Source organism: Vespa mandarinia, chromosome 4, assembly GCF_050613455.1.
Source record: "Vespa mandarinia isolate Hongniang chromosome 4, ASM5061345v1, whole genome shotgun sequence".
NCBI lineage: Eukaryota > Metazoa > Arthropoda > Insecta > Hymenoptera > Vespidae > Vespa > Vespa mandarinia.
This window is the reverse complement of record NC_140813.1, coordinates 5,025,001-5,045,000: the sequence shown is the minus strand read 5'-3', so window position 1 is coordinate 5,045,000 and position 20,000 is coordinate 5,025,001. Positions and strand designations below refer to the sequence as shown.

General features: G+C 32.2%; 2 protein-coding genes across 13 annotated transcripts in view; both read left to right on the top strand.

Moving 5' to 3' along the window:
- Positions 1–9,374, top strand: part of LOC118445846 (uncharacterized) — a 55,982-nt gene extending 46,608 nt beyond the window's left edge. For 9 of the 11 annotated variants that reach the window (XM_035875831.2, XM_035875839.2, XM_035875837.2 and 6 more), the window contains 3 exons: positions 3,601–3,776; positions 6,236–6,530; positions 6,874–9,374. In XM_035875831.2, the coding sequence (XP_035731724.2) occupies positions 3,601–3,776; positions 6,236–6,530; positions 6,874–7,274 (872 nt within the window). In that variant the 3' untranslated portion in view covers positions 7,275–9,374. Of the gene's footprint in view, positions 1–3,600; positions 3,777–4,959; positions 5,046–6,235; positions 6,531–6,873 lie in introns of those variants that run through there. The other 2 variants (XM_085656701.1, XM_085656703.1) reach the window with 2 other exon arrangements.
- Positions 9,375–10,919: 1,545 nt separating this feature from the next.
- The window catches only part of LOC118445847 (uncharacterized), a 19,245-nt gene continuing 10,164 nt past the window's right edge, over positions 10,920–20,000 (top strand). Inside the window, exon 1 of one of the 2 annotated variants that reach the window (XM_035875848.2) lies at positions 10,920–11,438. The gene's annotated coding sequence lies outside the window, so the exon portion shown is untranslated. Of the gene's footprint in view, positions 11,439–15,524; positions 15,651–20,000 lie in introns of those variants that run through there. The other variant, XM_035875849.2, reaches the window with a different exon arrangement.

Genomic DNA, 20,000 nt, shown 5'->3' with positions numbered 1-20,000 from the left:
AAAATGAATTGGACATTCTCAAATATTAGATTAATTCGGGTCAATTTTTAATTAAAAGATAAAGGGACAAAAAAAAAAAAGAATGTTGTTTAATTTTTACTTTCTAAGGCAAGAGGGGAATAAATTTAGGATGAGAGAGAGCGAGAGAGACAGAGAGAGAGAGAGTGTGTGTGTGTGAAAGAGAGAGAGAGAGAGAGAGAAAAGGATCGAGGTTGTCAATGGTGGCTTTACAACTTGACCATACGTTTGTACGTTTTCCCTTGACTAAGAATAAGAAAAGAAACGAGAGAAAGAGAGAGAGAGAGAGAGAAAGAAAGAAAAAAGAAAGAAAGAAAGAAAGAAAGAAAGAGAGATAGAGAGAAGGAAAAGGAAAAGGAGAAGGGATCGTTTAATTCACTGTGTCAGCTAGTTCATACTTATATAATATCCAATTGCTTCCCAGTCCGATTTCGCACCGTATCTTCTCGAGCAGATTCTCGTGTCCTCTGACCTCTTCGTCGTAGTTTCGCCATGGCCATGGTAACTTGATACAAACCTTCTCATCATGCTTCTTTTTTCTTCTTCTTCTTCTTCTTCTTCTGTCTTTTCCTTCGTACGACTAGTTCTCTCCTTTCCGTTGTTATTTTCTTTCAACATAATAAAAATTAAATAAGATTAATAAATCTCAAATGGACAAGAATATTGTCGATATATTTGATTCTATGATTTTGATCAATGTTAAAATTTTTTTTTTTTCGTATTTAAACATTTATTATATAGCGCGAAAATAATAATTGATTAATACCTTATGCCAATTTAATGAATATCATATCGAATAGATATAATTTATATTTTGTAAAAATATGAAAGAATTTGACGGATATGACGGGACAATGAAATTTTTTTGATAATAAAATGGAAAAGATAATAAGCAATACAATTAATTTTGCGATGATATAATAAAATGAGAAAGAGAGAGAGAGAGAGAGAGAGAGAAAATGGAAAAGAAAATAGAAAATAGAAAAGAAAGAAAAATACATGAGCGTATGAATTAAAAATTACACGCAGTTTTGGTGAGTTAACTTTTTAAAATATAATTTTAAAACGCATAAATAAACAAACAAATAAACAAACAAACAAACAAACGAACGAACAAATATAAATAAATAAATAAATTATTAATAAAGATTAGATAATATTAATCTTACGATCGAATTCGATGATATAATTGATATTAGATTATATTTATATTAGAGGTATGATGTTTTATTAGCTCATTAGCTTTGTTATTTGTGGGTCAAGGTGGCGTCATAAAGGCGCGAGAACGCAATTCGATTCTCGCAGAGCTCGGCACACCGGCTTCGAGTCTGTCAGAGTATGCAGACAGAGTGTTAGTAGAGTTCGTAGGACTCGTTCAGCGTCAGCAACTTCTTGCTTACCTACACGCGATATCCGATTGCTTTCCAGTCAGATTTCTGTCGTCAGTGCGAGTACCGTCCACTGACCTCTTCGTCCTCTTCTTCTCTTTCTCTCTCTCTCTGCCTCTCTTTCTCTCTCTCTCTCTCTCTCTCTCTCTTTTTCATTCGTCGAATAATACGAGATGAGATGTTTCTCCTCTTTCTCTCTTTTTTTCTCTTGATATGTCGCTCTTTTATATACCAAGAAAAATTATCTACGACGTTTTTAACGTTTAGAGTTCAATTAAAATTCTTTATAATAATAATTGACGATCAATTAATACAATCGAACGGATTATTCATCGATCAATATGTTAATACTTCATGTCGTTAGATTCACGTCATTTTTCTTTTCTTTTTTCTTTTTTTTTTTTTTTTCTTTGTATAACGAGGATTTATTTCAATTAATCTTCATTTTTATAAATGATATTATTAAACGAATCAAACGAAAGCGTCATATATATTTTATATCGGGTTATTAAAAAGTAAAAAAAAAAAAAAAAAAAAAAGAAAATAACGAATTAATTTCAATTACGTATCTGAATCGATGATACGATTGAAAATTTTATCGGTTTATATCTAACGTTGAACTTTTATGTTAGAAAATTCAGGTAGTCACGAATAAAAGCATTGGTTCGTTCTTTACGATCTATACGGAGATGGTTCTTCGGCATGGCTCTCGCTATTATCAGTAAACACCGGAAATTCCGATAAAGCCATGTCCGTCTCTACGTTTATACTCCCCTTCCTCATATCCTACTTCCTGCGTCCTACATCCCCTTTTCCTCCTTCATTTCGTATTTTCGCAGTCTTCATTCTTGTTTTAAAAGTCATCCATCGAAAATTTATTACGAATTGCGTCGATGTAATATCACGATCGAAAGAGTTTCATATTCTATCGATAAATTAGGTATTATTGATCAATTTGACAAAAACTCGTTATAATGTCGTTAACTTTGTTTTTTTCCACTTTTTTTTTCTGTTTTTTATATAAAGAATATCGATGACTCACTCACATTCATCAGTGTGATAATCGATCAATTTGGATCGATAGTTCCGAAAATAAAGAAAGTTATTATTAAATAGGAATGAATCGAAACAATGAAGTAATCCATTATTCTAGCCTGAAGCTAAAAGGAAAAGTACAGGGGAAAATCTTGCAACGATAGCTTTCTCTCTCTCTGTCTCTCTCTCTCTCTCTCTTTCTCTCTCTTTCTATTTCTTTTTCTCAAATGTGAATTTTAGAAAGTAGCACTTGATTCATCGTATTGCTTTTTTCGATTCTTTTTTTCTTTTTTCCTTATTCTTTTCATTATTTTCATTCCATTCGAAAATTATTGTTCGTTTTTATAAGAAAAGATAAAGGGAGAAACAGAAAGAATGATAATAGAGAAAACTCGTGGAATTTTGTCTCTCTATCTCTCTCTCTCTCTCTTTTTTTTCTACGTGTTATATACGTCAGTCGGTATTAAGACGCGTGGAAGTATGCATATTCATGCTCACGTATGGACGGGAAAAGAGAGAGAAGGGAAATACTTTGGACGAACGTGGACAATTATTGTTTCCGAGCAAAAGAGTGGAAGGAGGCCATGCGATGGTGCATGAGCGTAACATTGCATAACTCTCTCTCCCCCTCTCTCTCTCTTTCTCTTGCGAAATTACGATACAACGTCAAGACGAAATCAGGTAGAACTCATAATTCGGAAGTCCGTGCAATATATACATATATATTTATATTATATATATATATATATATATATATATATATATATGTTTATCGATTCGCTTGTTTTTCGAAAGGTGGTTCGTCAGTACAAGGAAAAAAGAAAGAAAGAAAGAAAGAAAGAAAAAATATTTAGTCGGGTACACGAGCCTTTCCTCCACAATTTTACATATTACTTTCCTCCCTTACTTCCTTCAAATCCTTATCTCCCTTTTTGTCAATACGTGCTCTTCCTACATATGGACGTCGGAAACGAATGCTACGAAAAAATAAAAAAAAATAATAAAAAATTAAAAAATAGACATTAAGATTAAAATTAAAAAAAAAAAAAATAAATAAAATACCGAAAGATTGCGAAACGATGAAAAAAAAATAATAATAATAAAAAAAAAAAAAAAAAAAAAAATACAAACCAAAACAAAAACAACAATGCCAACACAGTGCACAACATCGAGGCGGAGTACTTTACGGAGGGTCGCGAGTGCGTGAACTGTGGGGCAATTTCCACACCCTTATGGCGAAGGGACGGTACCGGGCACTACCTCTGCAACGCATGCGGTCTCTACCACAAGATGAACGGAATGAATCGACCCCTAGTCAAACAACCACGTCGTCTGGTAAGAATGCGGACGCCGAGATGGTACATTTCATTGATCCATCTCGATGCTCAGAGTGATGATTTTTGCGCGTTGACGGTTTGGATAATACCTCGGTGTTCTCTTCGTTCTTTTCTTTTTTTTTTTTTTTTCTTTTTTTTTCTTTTATAATATATATATTTTTTTTCTTTCTTATATTTTTCGTATCTTTCGTCCCATATTTCTTTTTTTCTTTTTGAATACATTCTTTCCATTATTTCGAATCTCTCATTATTAGCTTCAAAGTGAGGATATTTTTCTTTTGTATCTTTTTTCGTTTGTTTTTTTTTTTTTCTTTCATCATAAATACATTAGTATTTATTATTCGATAAAAGAAAATTTAATGATAGGAATAATTAAGTGTTCTTTTTTTGTTTTCTCGTGTCCTCCGAACCGTTCGCTGCAAAATATTGCGATTAGCATAGAAGCTCGAGAAAAGAGAAAGCTAATATCAAAAAAAAAGAGGGAAAGAGTGCATGAGAATATGAGAATGAGGGGGTGCAAAGAGCGAGAAGAAAAGGGGACGTTCTTTCTTCTCCTCGTGGTGTCCAGGAGCCTATGTGGAAATTCGCCCATGTTGTAAAAGACGTAAACATAAACAAAAAAAGAAAGAGAAAGAAGCAACCAAAAAAAAAAAAAAAAGAATTAAGAAAGAAAGAAAGAAAGAAAGAAAGATTAACCATTGCTCAACGATATTACATTTTCGTTGATTGTTTCTTCCCCTCCTACCTTTTTACCCTGGCCCATAAACAATGAAAAAAAAAAAAGAAAAAAAAAGAAAAAAAAGAAAGAAAGAAAGAAAGAAAGAAAGAAAAAGAAATAGCCAAAAGAAATAGGTAGAAAAATCTCGACGTGAATTTTTTCGCGAATCTCGTTTTATCCTTTTGTCCTTTCCTTTTTACATATTTCGCTTCTCCTGACGATGGGATGAAAGCAGACAAAAAAAAAAAGTCATAAAAAAAAGAGAAATAATAAAAAAAACCAAAACACATACAAAAAAAAAATAAAAAATAAAAAAAAATAAAAAAAAAATAAAAAAAAAATAATAATAATAAAAGAGAAGAAAAGAAAGAAAGAAAGAAGAAAGTACGCTTTTGAATACGTACGTCCGGGAAAAGAAAGAAGGAAACACAACCTCTAACGTTTGGCCTCCTGTCTGTTTCAGTGGCGGATCAGGGCGATTTCTACAAAGGCTTCTGTGGGTATAGTGGCGCCCCTCGCGCCTTCGAGGAGAAATCGAGCCGTCGTTTGGTAGGTGTCATCCCCCCAACTCAGCACTCTGTCTCTCTCTCTCTCTCTCTGTCTTTCTCTCTCTGTCTCTCTCTCTCTCTCTCTCTGTCTCTCTTTCTCTCTGTTTTCTCTTCTTTCTTTCTTTCTTTATTTTCCATTTATTTTCTCCTGGATACTTCATTAAAAACATAATCAAAATACCTTACCTTAATCGATCCTTCAATTGTGCATCCTCCATTTCCATTTTCATTTCCATTCGCATTTTCTTACTTTTTTTATTCATTTTCTTTTTTTTTATTTATTTATATAAATACACGTATATATATATTTTTTTTATTTTAATGCTTCTGAGGAATTTCATCATTTAAACGGTTCCTTTTCTTTTTTTTATTGTTTTGTTTTGTTTTTTTGTTTTTTTGTTTTTTTCTTTTTCTCTTCTTTCTTACACTTTTCTTTTTGCGTAATATCACACTTTCTATCTGTCTATCTATCTCTTTCTCTCTTGATCATTCTTTCTTTCTAGTAGAAAATCCATCGTAGCTTCTCGAGGTGCCACTATACCCATGGTACATAAGCACTCTCCTTCCTGAAATCACGCGCGGCCTGTTCAATTAGCCGTTCTGATGTTAATGATCGATAGGATCACCTTCTTACGACGAAGGAAATTCAAATTCAAATATTCGTTTTAGCTTATTAGATAGTTGAATTTTTACAGGCTCGCGTGAGTTTACGAGGCGAGAGTATGGTCCGTCTTTTTTCCTACTTTACACGCGGAACGTCTGTCCCTTGCACAGAAACGGCTTAACCTCAGGTCGTCATATCGATATGTAGATCTTTTAATTAATCAAATTTCAACTTTGCAGGATGTTACGTATAGCATTGTGTCGTACGTAACTCGTGGAACTGTGCAAGTGACTTCTTTCCCTCTTTTTTCTTTTTTTTTTTTTTTTTTCGTTTTTGTTTTATACTTGTTAAATTAATGAATAATTATAAAGAATTCAACGGCCGAGAGCAGGATCCAAATTGAAAAGTATCAGTCAGGGTGAAAAAAAAAAAGAATCCTTCTCTCTCGAAATGAAACGCAAATTTTTCTCTACCTCTGGAATTGGGTCTCATTGTTGGATTATCCGATCCAAGAATGAAACTTTAAGAGGAAAAGAAAGAGAAAAATTAAATAACTCGATCTACTAATCAACTTTTTCTTTCTGCAGTCAGCTTCAAGGCGCGTAGGACTCTCTTGTAGTAATTGCCAAACGACAATGACGTCACTTTGGCGACGAAACTCCCTCGGTGAACCCGTTTGCAATGCCTGTGGTCTCTACTTCAAGCTTCATGGTATCAATAGGCCGATGACGATGAAGAAGGATAGCATTCAAACTCGTAAACGTAAACCTAAAGGCGGAATGAAGTCTACCGATACTCCAATTGCTGGCAATGTTGCACAATGCACCAACAATAACAACAACAACAACAACAATAACAACAATAATTTAAAGCTAGAGCCAGGTAAGTTCTATCTCAAACGAGTTTCATTTCCCACGATTAACTGACTTTTTTTTAACCGGTCGGCACCATTCGCGATTGCAGTTATGTGCATGCATACTTGCTCCGATAGTTGACCTAGTTTCAATTGTACCACAAGTAAATGGAAAAGCAGTATATAAACTTGTTGTGATATACTCGTTTATGCAAATTTTCATAGTTTTTTTGATTAGAGAAGTAAAAGAATAAGTGAACAGTTATCGTAACGTACGAATATACTAAACCTTGAGTTTTGATATACATATATATATATATATATATATATATATATATATAAACTAATAAAAAATTTCTTTAAAATCCACAGATAACTATGATTTAAGGATGGCCCACTCCGTGGTACCTCAAGTTACATACGCAGGTTCCCTCTATGGTAATCCACAGTCGGGCAGCCGTATAGTTTCCTATCGTTCAACGACACCTAGCGGTCTTTACTACGACATGATTGCTTCTCAACAGCAACAACAGCAACAACAACAGCATCAGCAGCTCCTCGAAACTCATTCTCCGAAAGTTGAATGTCCTTCGCCACCTTGTGCAACACATTCACCAGGAATGATGTCAGCGGGACACTCACCTGATCATCACCAACTTGCCTCACCTCATATCGTTACTCTTGGCAATTCCTCGCCCAGTCCAGCAGGTAGTAAGATCATGTTGGACAATGGGCATCTTGAGAGACCCACTGTTGTTTCTATATCTTCTTAAAAATCTCTAATTATTATCGACGAGATTATAATAAAGATTTTTCGAGCTCGCCGCGGTAAAGACAACGACGATTCTTCGATATACTGTGAACTTTTATATTTATCGTTAGTAGTTTCAATCTCGATCCTAGTTGTTCTGTGATTGAATTTAACGATTATTTAAGTCTTGGAGAGGTATAGTCATTGCTATAGTTAGATTTTTCAGATCAAAAGTGACAAATTTATTGAATGTTGATGAAATGAATCATATCGCTAAGATTCAGGAATAGTAAGCTCGTAAAGTGGATTATCCTATTTGTTTTCTTTTAAGAAATCAGACAAGAAAATTTTGATATAATGCATAAGTACTTTTCTCTTGCGATCACGGTACAATACTTCGCTATTTTGCAAGATAGATTTAGATTTCAAGTATAATGTTGTAGTAATAGTTAAGTTAAAATTTAAGTATCTCAAAAGTGTGTGTATATAATGGTTTGGATGGTGTTAATTTAGGTTCTTGTAAATAACATTGTAAGTCTGAATTCGATGTCGTTTCAAATTATATTACTCCTATTCTTTGTCTTTCGAAGTCGAGAGATATATCTTAAAGATTCTATTAGGATAAAAGTGCATATTAAAGATTTTTTTCTTTTTTTTTTTTTTTTTTTTTTTTTTTTACTTCAAACCAAGATTACATTCCGGGAAATTTTGATCGAGAGAAATTAGAAAAATCAAAAAGAAAAAAAAAAAGAAAAAACAAAAAATAGTAAAAATAATTAACATCTACTACCCTTTTTTCGAATTTTTAAGCGTCGATCTCATTTCGACCGAAGCTATGAGAGTTCAATAAACTTGAGCTTCGTGACGTACGATAACGCAAAGGCGTGCAAAAGTTATCGCTTCATAATTTTTTTTTTTCTTCTTTCCTTGTAAACAGTTGCAAATAGGGGCCGAGACATCCGGTATATATGTAGGAAATGTGTCAGAGTCAATGTCAGATCTTCTCCGCTTTGATTTTTTCTTGTTATTTTTTATTATTTTATTTTTTTTTTTTTTTCTATTTTTATTTCACCTCCTTTAATGTACTTTTATTTATTTTACATTTTATTTCTTTTTTCTATTTTTTCTTGACTTTTTCTTCGTTTCTTTTTTTTTTTTTTTTTTTTTTTCATTATCAAAAGACAAATTTATTGAAGCAGCTCTCCGAAACAAATAACAAATCTAACCTGACGCCTTTGCATTTTGTAAATATTATTGAAAATATGTTTAAGCGTTAAGATTTTATCTCTTCTGTTTTCTTTTATTCTGTAAGATTTAAGAATTATTTATCTTAATACATAGTTGATCAGGATATAATAATAAATAATATCATTACTGACGGCAATTTTATCATTCCGGTAATGTTTATCATTGAATTAAAAATTGTCATTTAAATATTACAAATTTAGAAAAATTGGAAATATTGGAATTAAGTAAACATTATGCAAGACGATAAACAATATATACTATTTTATATATTAATAATCGTATAAGTCGTATGTATTTACAAAAACGAATATATCTATGAATTGGGTCAAAAATGTATTAAGATATTAGAAATAATGATTGTTGTAAGAACGAAGCATAAAAGTTTCTCTCGCCGATTAATCGTCAGAGTACAAGAACCTATCAATAATTTTACAAATCTTATAACTACAATGATAGTTTATAATGTAACGACATTTATTAATATAGTGACGGGAACACACCATTGAAACAGTCTATACATTTTATCCGGCTGACGAACATGCTAATATATTTCACGTAATATATTTTTTTCAAAGTGTTGTATCGGGTCATATCAGTTATTTTTAAATAAAAGGGATATATATATTTAAAAGATAATCAATACCGTCACTTTTTCGTAATCGTTCATATAAGAATTCCAACAGGAGTGGGATATAACATCAATGAAGAAACATTTAATGGATATCCAATTTTTTTGTTCTTTTTTTTTTTTTTTTTTTTTACATATTTATTTAAACAATTAGTAATTATAATACATCGTAAATAATTAATAATATTACAAATTTACAATTATATTAAACTTACACGTTTACCTTTAGATAATCCAACGGAAAATAAATTAAATTGAATGATTATAAAATGAAAGAAAGAAAGAAAAAGAAAAAAAAGAAAAAAAAGGAAAACGATCGAGGAAATTTTATATGGAAATAAAGGTATGAAAGTGGGAAGAATTCGAAAATTATTTAGTAAGATAAACGAAAGTAATTTGTATGTATGTACTTTTGTTCGAATTATAGAACTTCTATATAGTAAAATAAATCCCTCATGTCGCGACCTCGTTGCTGCTTCTCTAACAGTAATGGCCGTCTCACCTGAATGTCGCACTCTTATCACAGAGGGATCCAGTATGTGTGCTCCGTTACCATAACAACGCCTCCCCTTCGTTCGATAAGAGAGATTCCAAGCTCGATGCGTTCCACTCATCTACGGACACGCGTCTGATTGTCTCACAACCAAAAGTGAACAAAATCTTCAACACTGATTCTTAGATGGTTATACATAAGCACATACATCGCTATCACATGGGTATATAAGATACCTATTTATATATAGAACGAATGTTACGTAGAGTTTGTGTAATACTTTGCTCGTATTTGCTTTTTCGAATCCTACGAATTAGTAAAGGTGATTACAAAATGGCGACGTATTTTCGTCAATTAAAATATCGCAAGTTAAAAATATTGAGAATATCTCGACATTAGTATATATACTAATTGACTCATAATTGAAATTTTATTATGAGTCGAAAAGAAGACTTTTCCGAAACGATAAAAAAAGATATAAATATACGTGTCTTTTCGTTCTCGTTTGGATCACAGGATTTATGATCTGAAAACATATAAAAACGATTCAATCGTAAATAAAATGACGAAAGAATTCAGTGCATCGAAAGAGGATTACTAGAACCGATGGAGAAGAGAATCCTGTGTACTTTTGATGATAAATTCCAAGTTCTTCGAAGATGTCACCCCGTCTGTGCAAACTCGAACGATACGAAAGGAGATGTATATCTTGCATATCTTAAAAAAAAAAAAAAAAAAAAAAAAAAAATAGGTCTTCCTTTCAATGATCTAAGTTATTTAAATCGTCGAAGTTAATCGGAAATACCGAAAAAAAAAAAACAAAAAAGAAATCAATGATTATTACAAAGATATTGAATAAATTTTTACTTTACAAATAATCCCAAATCCATCGTATATATCGTATATAATCCATCATATAAGTACATTGAAATTAACAAATTTCATTAAATTTAAATTTCATTTGCTTTAACTTAAACTCACATAAAAAAGATATTAATTATAAAAAATGGCAGAAGATATATATATATATATATATATATATATATATATATATATAACTGTACAAAATGGCGTCGATGACTAGAAAAAAAAAAGAAAAGTGCGAGAGTGAGTGAGTGAGTGAGAGAGAGAGAGAGAGAGAGAGAGAGAGAGAAGTGGACAGAAGGTGATCGTCGGTGGTTGTTGGTCAATATTTGACGGGTACTCCGATCGAATCGGAGCTTCGAAGCGGTGCTACCAGGCGGCAGCCGTGGTGCGGTATCATCCGATTCTTCATCTATCTATCTCTCTTTCTCATTTTACATTGCTCGCTCGACTCGCTCGTGCACGCACCTTGGAAGAGCGAACGCGCACCTGTGTCAAGCGCAAACACTCGCGAGGCGTCGCGGACGCACAAGCGTGTGGAAAAAAGTGCTACGAAAAAGTACGAGAGAATTTCATCCGGTTAATTTGAAATAGAAAAAAGAGGAGGAAAGAAAAATTTCGAACGAAAAGTTCTAAAACGAAAAATTTCGAAAGGGAAAAGGAAAGGAAAAAAAAATTTGAAAAAGAAACAGAGAGTGAGAGAGAGAGAGAGAGAGAAAGATAGAGAGAGAGAGAGAGAAAGAGAGAGAGAGAGAGAGAGACTAGGAGATTTTCCAGAAGAAGATAAAAAAAGAATAAGAGAGAGAGAGAGAGAGAGAGAGAGAGAGAGAGAGAGAGAGAGAGAGTAAAAGTGAGAAAAAGATAATTTTCAAGAGATCTCATTCGGAGGGAGAGCAAGTTCGACGACTCTCGTTGTTCATCTTCTATCCTTTTCTAACGAAGCCGTCACAAACGTGAGTAACATTTTCTTTTTCTTCTCTTTTTTCTTCTTTTTTTTTTTTTCTTTTTCTTTTTTTTTTCTTTTTTTTTTTTTTATTATCATTATTAAAAATTAAGCAAGTGAAATAGAGATTCTCGAACGTCGAGACCACTTTCTCGACATAAATCGATATTCGTGTTTTTCGTTCTTTTGTTTTTTTTCTTTTTTTTTAAATTTTTTTTCCCCTTTTTTTTCCTCTTATTTAACACGTCGCATTAACGTTACATGACTGGGATTCACAATTGGCCAATTTAAATCTGATATTATGTGATACATATTATATTAAAATATTATTTACAATAAATAAGTTTAGGTATATAATTTAGTTTAATATGAATTTATCTTACTTCTGGATATTTTTGTATCATAGTGGTAACGATAATGGCATTGAAAAAAAATTGATGAATAATTGACATTTAATTAAATTGTGTGTTTTTTTTCTTTTTTTCTTTTTTTGTTGTTTTTTCTTTTTTTTTTTATTAATCTTCATGTCACCGATCACCGATGATCCTCCTCATGGCATTACAGACAAAAACAATGTCGGACACCGGTGATCCCCATAGCATTCAACGTGTTAATTAGACATTGATAATAGTTCGATGGTAGGAAAGGGAACATCCACGAAAGAAATATATACGCAATGGTGCACGTGCTCCTGTGTTTATTCTTGCTCCGGTCGACGTGTTTTTCTTGTTTCTTTTCTCTTTTTTCTTTTTTTTTTTTTTGTTCTTGTTCTTATTATCTTTTCACGTTTCCCTAACTCTTTCTCTTTCCTTCCTTTTTCTTTTTATTATTACTACGATATTGGAAGTATCTAGGCGCGGAGGGGGTGGGGGTCAGGGAGCAGGGGTAGGGGAGGGGGTGGGGAGGAGGAAGAAAAAAAGGAAAAACAATCGTCACAAACGATTTAGATTTTCAAATATTACTTACAAATTTTTATTTCTCATTTTGTCAAGAGGAGGGATTATTGTTGAAAAAAAATGGAAAACATTTCGAAAGTTGGCTTCGTTTTTTCTTTCACCGTCGTCCTTGAAAAAAAAAAAAAGAAAAAAAAAAGACTATCGAGGTCACGAATTAGAGAACGAGAACGATGCGAGATCGACGGGAAGAAAACGTCGAACGTCGAGACGCGTGTACGAGTACGAAACACTTGTGTTTTATGTATGATCGATCTCGAGCACACACTTGTGTTTTCGCGCACGAGGAAGCCTATGCGACTCAACCTAAACGCAGATTCTCTCTCTTTCTTTTTCCTTCGTCGATCTTCATCGTGATTTATGCCTCCGCACGTAACTTTCCTACTAAAATTGACGAAACGCGTTTCGAGGCATCGTCATTAGCAATCATTACGATCATTTACACATGATTATAATTTTAGATAACAAAGTCCTCGATGGTCGAATTTAAACGTGCGTAGTAATGAATTTTCATTATTATTTTCTTTTCTTTTTCTTTCTTTCTCTTTTCTTTTCTCTTTTTCCCTTTTTCTTCTTTTCTTTTATTATTATTATTATTATTATTATTATTATTATTATTATTATTATTATTATTATTATTATTATTATTATTATTATTATTACAATAAATATGAGAAATCGAAGGGCATCTTTGACGATGGAAAATAACGAGCACGATCGTATCGATCGGATCGATATCATCGAAAAGAATCGATATCGTCGAGTACATCGGGTACAATTAATTTCGAGCTCGCCATTTTTCTTTTTCACGCACACTCACATAGATTTCTCTTGTATTTTTTTATATATATATATATATACACATATATATAACACTTCACATGATCGATCTCTTTTGATGAAACACATTGAAATTATAGATGACGAAAACGTTGTTACTTATTTCTCGCGTTTTCGAGCAGAGAAAAAAAAAAAAGAAGGAAACGTCGCGTTCCTCGCGAAGTCCAAGACGAAACTATTCGACGTAAGGAGGAGATATAACCGAGAGAGCGCAGATAATATTTTATTAATCATTAAGCACATAGCCGTCGGTGCGTATAAGATAATGGGAATAATATCAGGCAATGACGATAATACTGTTTGTTGTGCACGTTAATTATTGGTCCGCGAGTTTAGTCGGGAGACGAACGCGCCCCGTCAGCAACGAGTTTGTCGTCTTTCATTTTCTTTCTATTCCTTCGAATTATTATACCTTCTCATTCACATTACTTTATTTACTGATCTGTCAATATTTTGATTTAAAAAAAAAAATATAATCGAAATATTATACCTTTTTCTATATATCTAATCGTCGTAATATAAACATAATATCGAAATAGTCATTGAATTTTGTCATAGGAGTTGTCAGTAAAGAAAAAAAAAAAAAGAAAAAAAAAAGAGAAGAGAAGAAAAAAAAAAGTAAGATGATCGAGAATTAATCGTTCGTTTAAAATTCGTTATTAGTTTATCTACCTAATGAAAAGTTCAGACATATGCTTATTTTTGTATAAAAATATGACGATATCATAAGATCTCATGAACGTTTCATTTATTACTCGCTTACTCCGTAAATATTGTATGCGTCGAGTTAAAAGCCAATGTGTATTTTACGTTTAATTACTTTTTCTCTCTTTATCGCGAAGGAATTCTACGGGCGGATCGTGAAATCGTAAAATATTTCCTTCGAAATAAGCTTGACAAAATCGTCTTGCAAACACGAGAGGCGAATTTCTCTTTCGTACCAAATTTCGTTATTACCTTTTAAAACAAAGTTTCGTTTTTTTTTTCCTTTTCCTCTGTCTGTTTCTCTCTTTCTCTCTCTCTCTCTCTCTCTCTCTCTCTCTCTCTTTCTCTAACTGTCTATCTCTCTTACTCTTGTAAAACATATTATCATCCTTTTCCATTTGAAATGAAAATAATTGAAGGAGAGACAATTCGTGCTTTGTTTGCACTTAATCACGTGTCGAGCAAGCTTCGAAAGGTTGTAAATTTAAACTCCTAATTGCGTCTATAAAATGAGTGAACGTAGGCGTAACCATGTCGGGAATTTAGACTCATTAAAAACTTGGAAGAAAGTTTAATAACACGTACGGATTTCTTACGTTTAAGAAAATGTCTTCTCGATCGACGTAAAGACGTAAATACTTCATAATGATAAGAGATAGGATTTTATCATTAAATCTATTCTATCGATCCTATTTTTATCATTATCGATAATATTGTCTTGTGGGCTATTCAGTAATTATGATTATTATGAATGCGTGTGTACGTTTTTCTATTTTCTAGATTTCTTGTCTGAAAAATATCTTGTGAGGAAATAAATAAAGAAAAAAGAAAAAAGAATAAAGATAAAAAGAAGAAACTTATAAAGGAACTTTTATTTACGTCCAATTGGGCATTTTTGAAGGATCGTCGATTTTTTTTTCTTTTTTCTTTTTTTTTTTTCCTTTCACTTCTTACGATTTTAAAATGAAAAATAACTTGAGAATTGGCCTGACAAATTACGCAAGATCATTCTGGGATAACACAAAATCTTTGGACTTTCCCTTTACTCCTTCTCCTCGATCGAAGAAACGTAAAAGAGGAAGGGGTAAAAAAAAAGAAAAAAGAAAAAAAAAAGAAAAAAGAAAAAAAAAAGAAAAAAAAAAAAGAAAAAGAATAGATTTTCGCAAAGATGATAACGAGGACGTATGCCCTCGTAAATACGCACGGTATTGAGGAGCGCATCAGATTCTCATCGGGTTTGCGTTGTTCGCTGATAAGAGATTTCTACTAGAGTGATAAAAAATGGCCTCGTCGCGTTCACAACGAGCGATGACGCAAACCCTCTTCAAGCTTTACGCGTTATGCCCTTCTATTTCTCTTTTATTCTTTAACATTTTATTTTCATTTTTTTTCTCTCTCTCTCTCTCTCTCTCTCTCTTGCTTCACTTCTCCTCTCCACTTTTTAAATTACGTTTCATTTTTTACCATCTAGATAGAGAATATAAGATGATGAAGTTATCGCGTAACCATCGTTCTTACTCTTCATTTATTTCTTCCTCTCTCTCTCTCTCTCTCTCTCTCTCTCTCTCTCTCTCTCTCTCTTTTCTTTCTTTTTTCTTTTCGTATTTTTCCGATCGACAAATGAATTTAATCATCGAGTCAATAACGTCGAGATTCTATGACAAAACAAATTTTCTCCCTTCGAATAAGAAACGGTGTTAAAGTTAATTCAAGATCGAAGATGGGTAAGTTTTAAGGATTTATTTCAACGATAGACTCATATTAATTTTCTTTCTTCTTGAAGAAAAAAAGAAAAAAAGAAAAAAAAAAAAAAGTAAAAATTCAATAATTCCATTTATTAAATTTATTTCCATCATAACCTAGTACCTACCTAGGATCACTCCAAAAAAGAGATAATAAGAAGGAGAAGCTGATAACTCATCGAGATCACTCTCATCGATCACGAAAGGGCACCACGGTTCTCGGTGGCTTTGAAAAGAAAATCTCTATCGGGAGATTCTCAAATGCGTGCTCGCGACACCGTAATCAACCGACGGAACTTCGACAATTCGGATTAACTGCTGACGAAACTCTTTCCCCACTTTCACCGGGCACTATCGTAAAGATAAAAAAAAAAAGAAAAAGAAGAAAAAAAACAAACAAAAAAAAAAAGAAGAAAAAAAAGTGAATACAAACAAATATACTCCTCTTCGGCGATCTTTTCGTCCATTTAGTTTCGACGAGTCAAACGGATCTAAGTTAAACTCGAACGTACGAAAAGTGTAAGAGGAATACCACGGCCCTACACCTTCCTGGCGAATCCGACGACTGAAATTATCATTTTAGCTGATATAGTAGCTAATGTAAGGATGCAGTTTTATCTCTTATTATCATGGGAAACGAGATAAATCGCGATAGTGCCGTTTATTTTGACAGAGAGAGCGTGTGCGGTTGTTCGTGCGCCACCTCGTCTGTTCAGCAGACCGGCACCTATGTACCTGTATTATCCTTTTTTCTATCTCTTTCATTCTTTCTTTCTCTCTCTCTCTCTCTCTTTCTCTCTCTCTTATTCTTTTTCTTCTTTACTTTCTTTCCTCTTTTCAACAGTCTCAATTTAAAGTTGCCAGATTTATCTTGAGGTTTCTACCTCAATGAACACTAAAAGAGAGAGAGAGAGAGATAGAGAGAGAGATAGATAGAGAGAGAGAGAGAGAGAGAGTGAGAGAGGTAGAGAGAGAGAAAGAGTAAGGAAAAGAGAAAGAGAGAAAGAGAATTAATATTAAAATGGTAGGGTAAAATTTAGATTATTTATATATCTTTTCAATTCTTTTCACTCTTTGAACCTGTTGGCTGTTAGTTGTAACGATAAGATGAGATTTCGATTGCTTGTAGGTATTCTCGTTAATTGCAAGATAGCGATCTTGTTTGATCGTAGTCAGATTTAACACTATCTTTGATTTCTTCATCGATTAGGTACGGTATTAAATCTAAGAGGATTTTTTTTCTTTTTTTTTTTTTTTTTTTTTTTCCACGGATAACATAACACATTCAATTTATTATTCATTTATTTCTTGATTTTCTTCTCTCTTTGAGCTTTTTTTTTTTTTTTTCTTAATGATATATAGAGTATGTGCTTCGAGGAAATATTCAATTCGTGCAAACGTTGATACATCGAGAATTCGTCATTAAATTCTATTGAAAATTCGTCATCGTTTGAGCTTTGCTCGTGCTTAATTTTATTTTTTACGATAAGAACAGAATCCTTATCTGATCTTGTACGTCGGTATATATATATATATATATATATATACATATATATATATATACATAGTAACATATACATATACTAATAGCTACCTATCGTAGAAACGTTTGAAGACGTCTCTTTTAGAGATTATAAAAAAAAAAGAGCATCTCTTTGCGTCGATATTCTTATTTATTTATTATTAATTATCATTATAATAATTAGAATATATAATTTATTAAATGTCTTACTTGTTTTACTTTCTAAAAGAATGTCAATGAATTTTAACGAGGCATACCATTTATATTTTGTCACTTGCTGAGATCATTTGCGTAAGACAGAAATGAATCATCTCGGTCATTTTGCAACAAATCGATTTATAAATTATTTATTGTTTTCAAAACCTTTTTCTTTATACAATGAAACGTATACAAGCAATAATTTAGTGTTTATCATTAATAGAAATAATCGAATTCATCGATTTTATATGATTGAAATAATAATTTGTAAAATTCTCAAGTAGTTATTCGCGTAACCTTATCGTTTCCTGCTATAATATTTTTCGAGTTTTTTCGATCATGCTTATTCATTCTCTTTTTTTCTCCCCTTCCTCCCTCCCACCTTTTTCTCTCTGTCTCTTTACTTTGTTCGTGTGACCGTAAACGAGGCATACGTGTCGTTAGCTCTTCCCTTTGCGAGTCACCCATAAATACGTTCTCTTATCAGCAAGTCGAAATATTAGTTCGAGAACGAGCTCACGATGTTCTTGATTTCTATCGCGACGAATCCTCATCGGTATCACCGAATCGACGACGAACAGAACACGTAAGAATGAGTATCCAGGCAATGTATCGATTCTCGTCTTTAGCTGATTTCATCTCTCCGAGCAAAGGTTGTGAAATCTTTCAAAGAAAATACGTAGATATATATCTTCTACGTATTATATATCTTCTTTTCGAAAGAAAGAAAAAAATCGAAATCGTTTTATATATTTACTTTTTTTTATTTTACGATTTCGATGAGATCAATTAATTAATATGACTTTTACAAAATATTTAATTGTTCATATTCCTCCGCGTATATTACATCGAGATGATCGTTTCTTTTTTCTTGTTTCTTTTTTCTTTTTTCTCTCTCTCTCTCTCTCTCTCTCTCTCTTTTGTGTGTGTGTGTGTGTGTGTTTTTTTTGTTTTCACTATATTTTATTGTAGAAAATTTAACGAAAAATTCTTTATTTTTACATATCCAAACGTTATCTCAACCTCAGGCATTTTTAACTTTTTATCTGTGTGACTTGATCGAGTCCCTGGATGATTGATCGATCGATCAACGAAGAAGATCGATTCGTTATAGAACAATATATGAGGGCACGTGTTATGCAAGAGACAATAAATAAAAATAAAATATCGCTACGATTTAAGTTCTATCATTGAATCCATTATAAAATTTCATTGGTCATGTGCATTTCTCCATTTAGATTATAAATTTATAAAATAGTTAAGTTTTACTTAACAAATGACCGAACGAAGAATTATGAGTTAAAAAAAAAAAATTTCGAATATACAAATCGTCGAAAATTGATCATCTTTACGATTAATATTAATCCGTTTTGTTAATGGCATGTATCAAATGATAAATCAAATCTAAAATATAAAAAGAGAATAAAAAAAAAAAAAAAAAAAAAAAGAAAAAGAAAAAAAATGAGTAAAACAAAAAATACGTAATAAACATCGATTTATCATACATAACTATCGATCGAATGATCATCATCCCTTATATAAAAATTGGAATAAAAAAAGATGAAAAAATGGCGAATGGAGTTTAGCAATGATGGCTGGCATGATGTCAATGTTAACATAGTCGTCATCATCGTCATTCTCGACGACTAGGTGTCACGTAGTTACCCCTCCACATTTACTTCGATTTCATCGCCCTTCCCTCGCCCTTATCTCGTTCGTTACCAGCTTCACGAGGTGACTCGATAAGAAAAATAAACAAACGGATCCCTCCGCTTGCTTTTTTCCCTGTCCCCCGATTTTTCTTCCCCTTTTTCTCCTCCATTCCAATATGTTGCTCTCTTTCTCACAGACACGTATCCATTCCGTAGCTCTGTCTTTTTCCAATAAATACAAATACACACATATACACACACATACATTCACTTTAGGTGCTCCCAGGTCTCTGTACGTACGTCTATCCTCCTCTTTCGCTCACTCTATTTCTCTTTCTATCTATCGATTTAGTTTCTCCGTTCACTCTTCTTTTTCTTTTTCTTTCTTTTTTTTTTTCTTTTTTCTCTCCTTTTTTTTTTTTTTAAACGAAAAAAAAAACATAGGAACTTTCCTTGGTACAACTATTTGTACAAGATTTCCCACGGTGTATTTCATTCGTCGTTGAAGAACAAATTCAATTTGGAATATTACATTTCAAGAAAATTTTGTCATCGCCATCTTCTCCACAGAGTAATTTTTACCTATTCAAAGGGTTAATTTTTTTTTATTTTTATACAGATTTTAATTTTAAAGATCCTAAGGTCATCGAAATATTATTTAATATAAAATATTACAAAAGAATATTTTATATTAATATTACAAATAATTAATTAATAAAAATTAAAAATTAAAAATTAAAAATATTTAATATTAATATTACAAAGAATATTTTATATTAGATCATTAAAATATTACAAAGTCAACTATATATATATATATATATATATATATATATATATATATATACATATATTGTATCGAAAAAAACGAATAGATCAAACGAGCTAATAAATCGTGAAGCGTTCGTTCGTAGCAACGTATACGATGGTACATGGACAGAGACAACAAACGCACGAAGG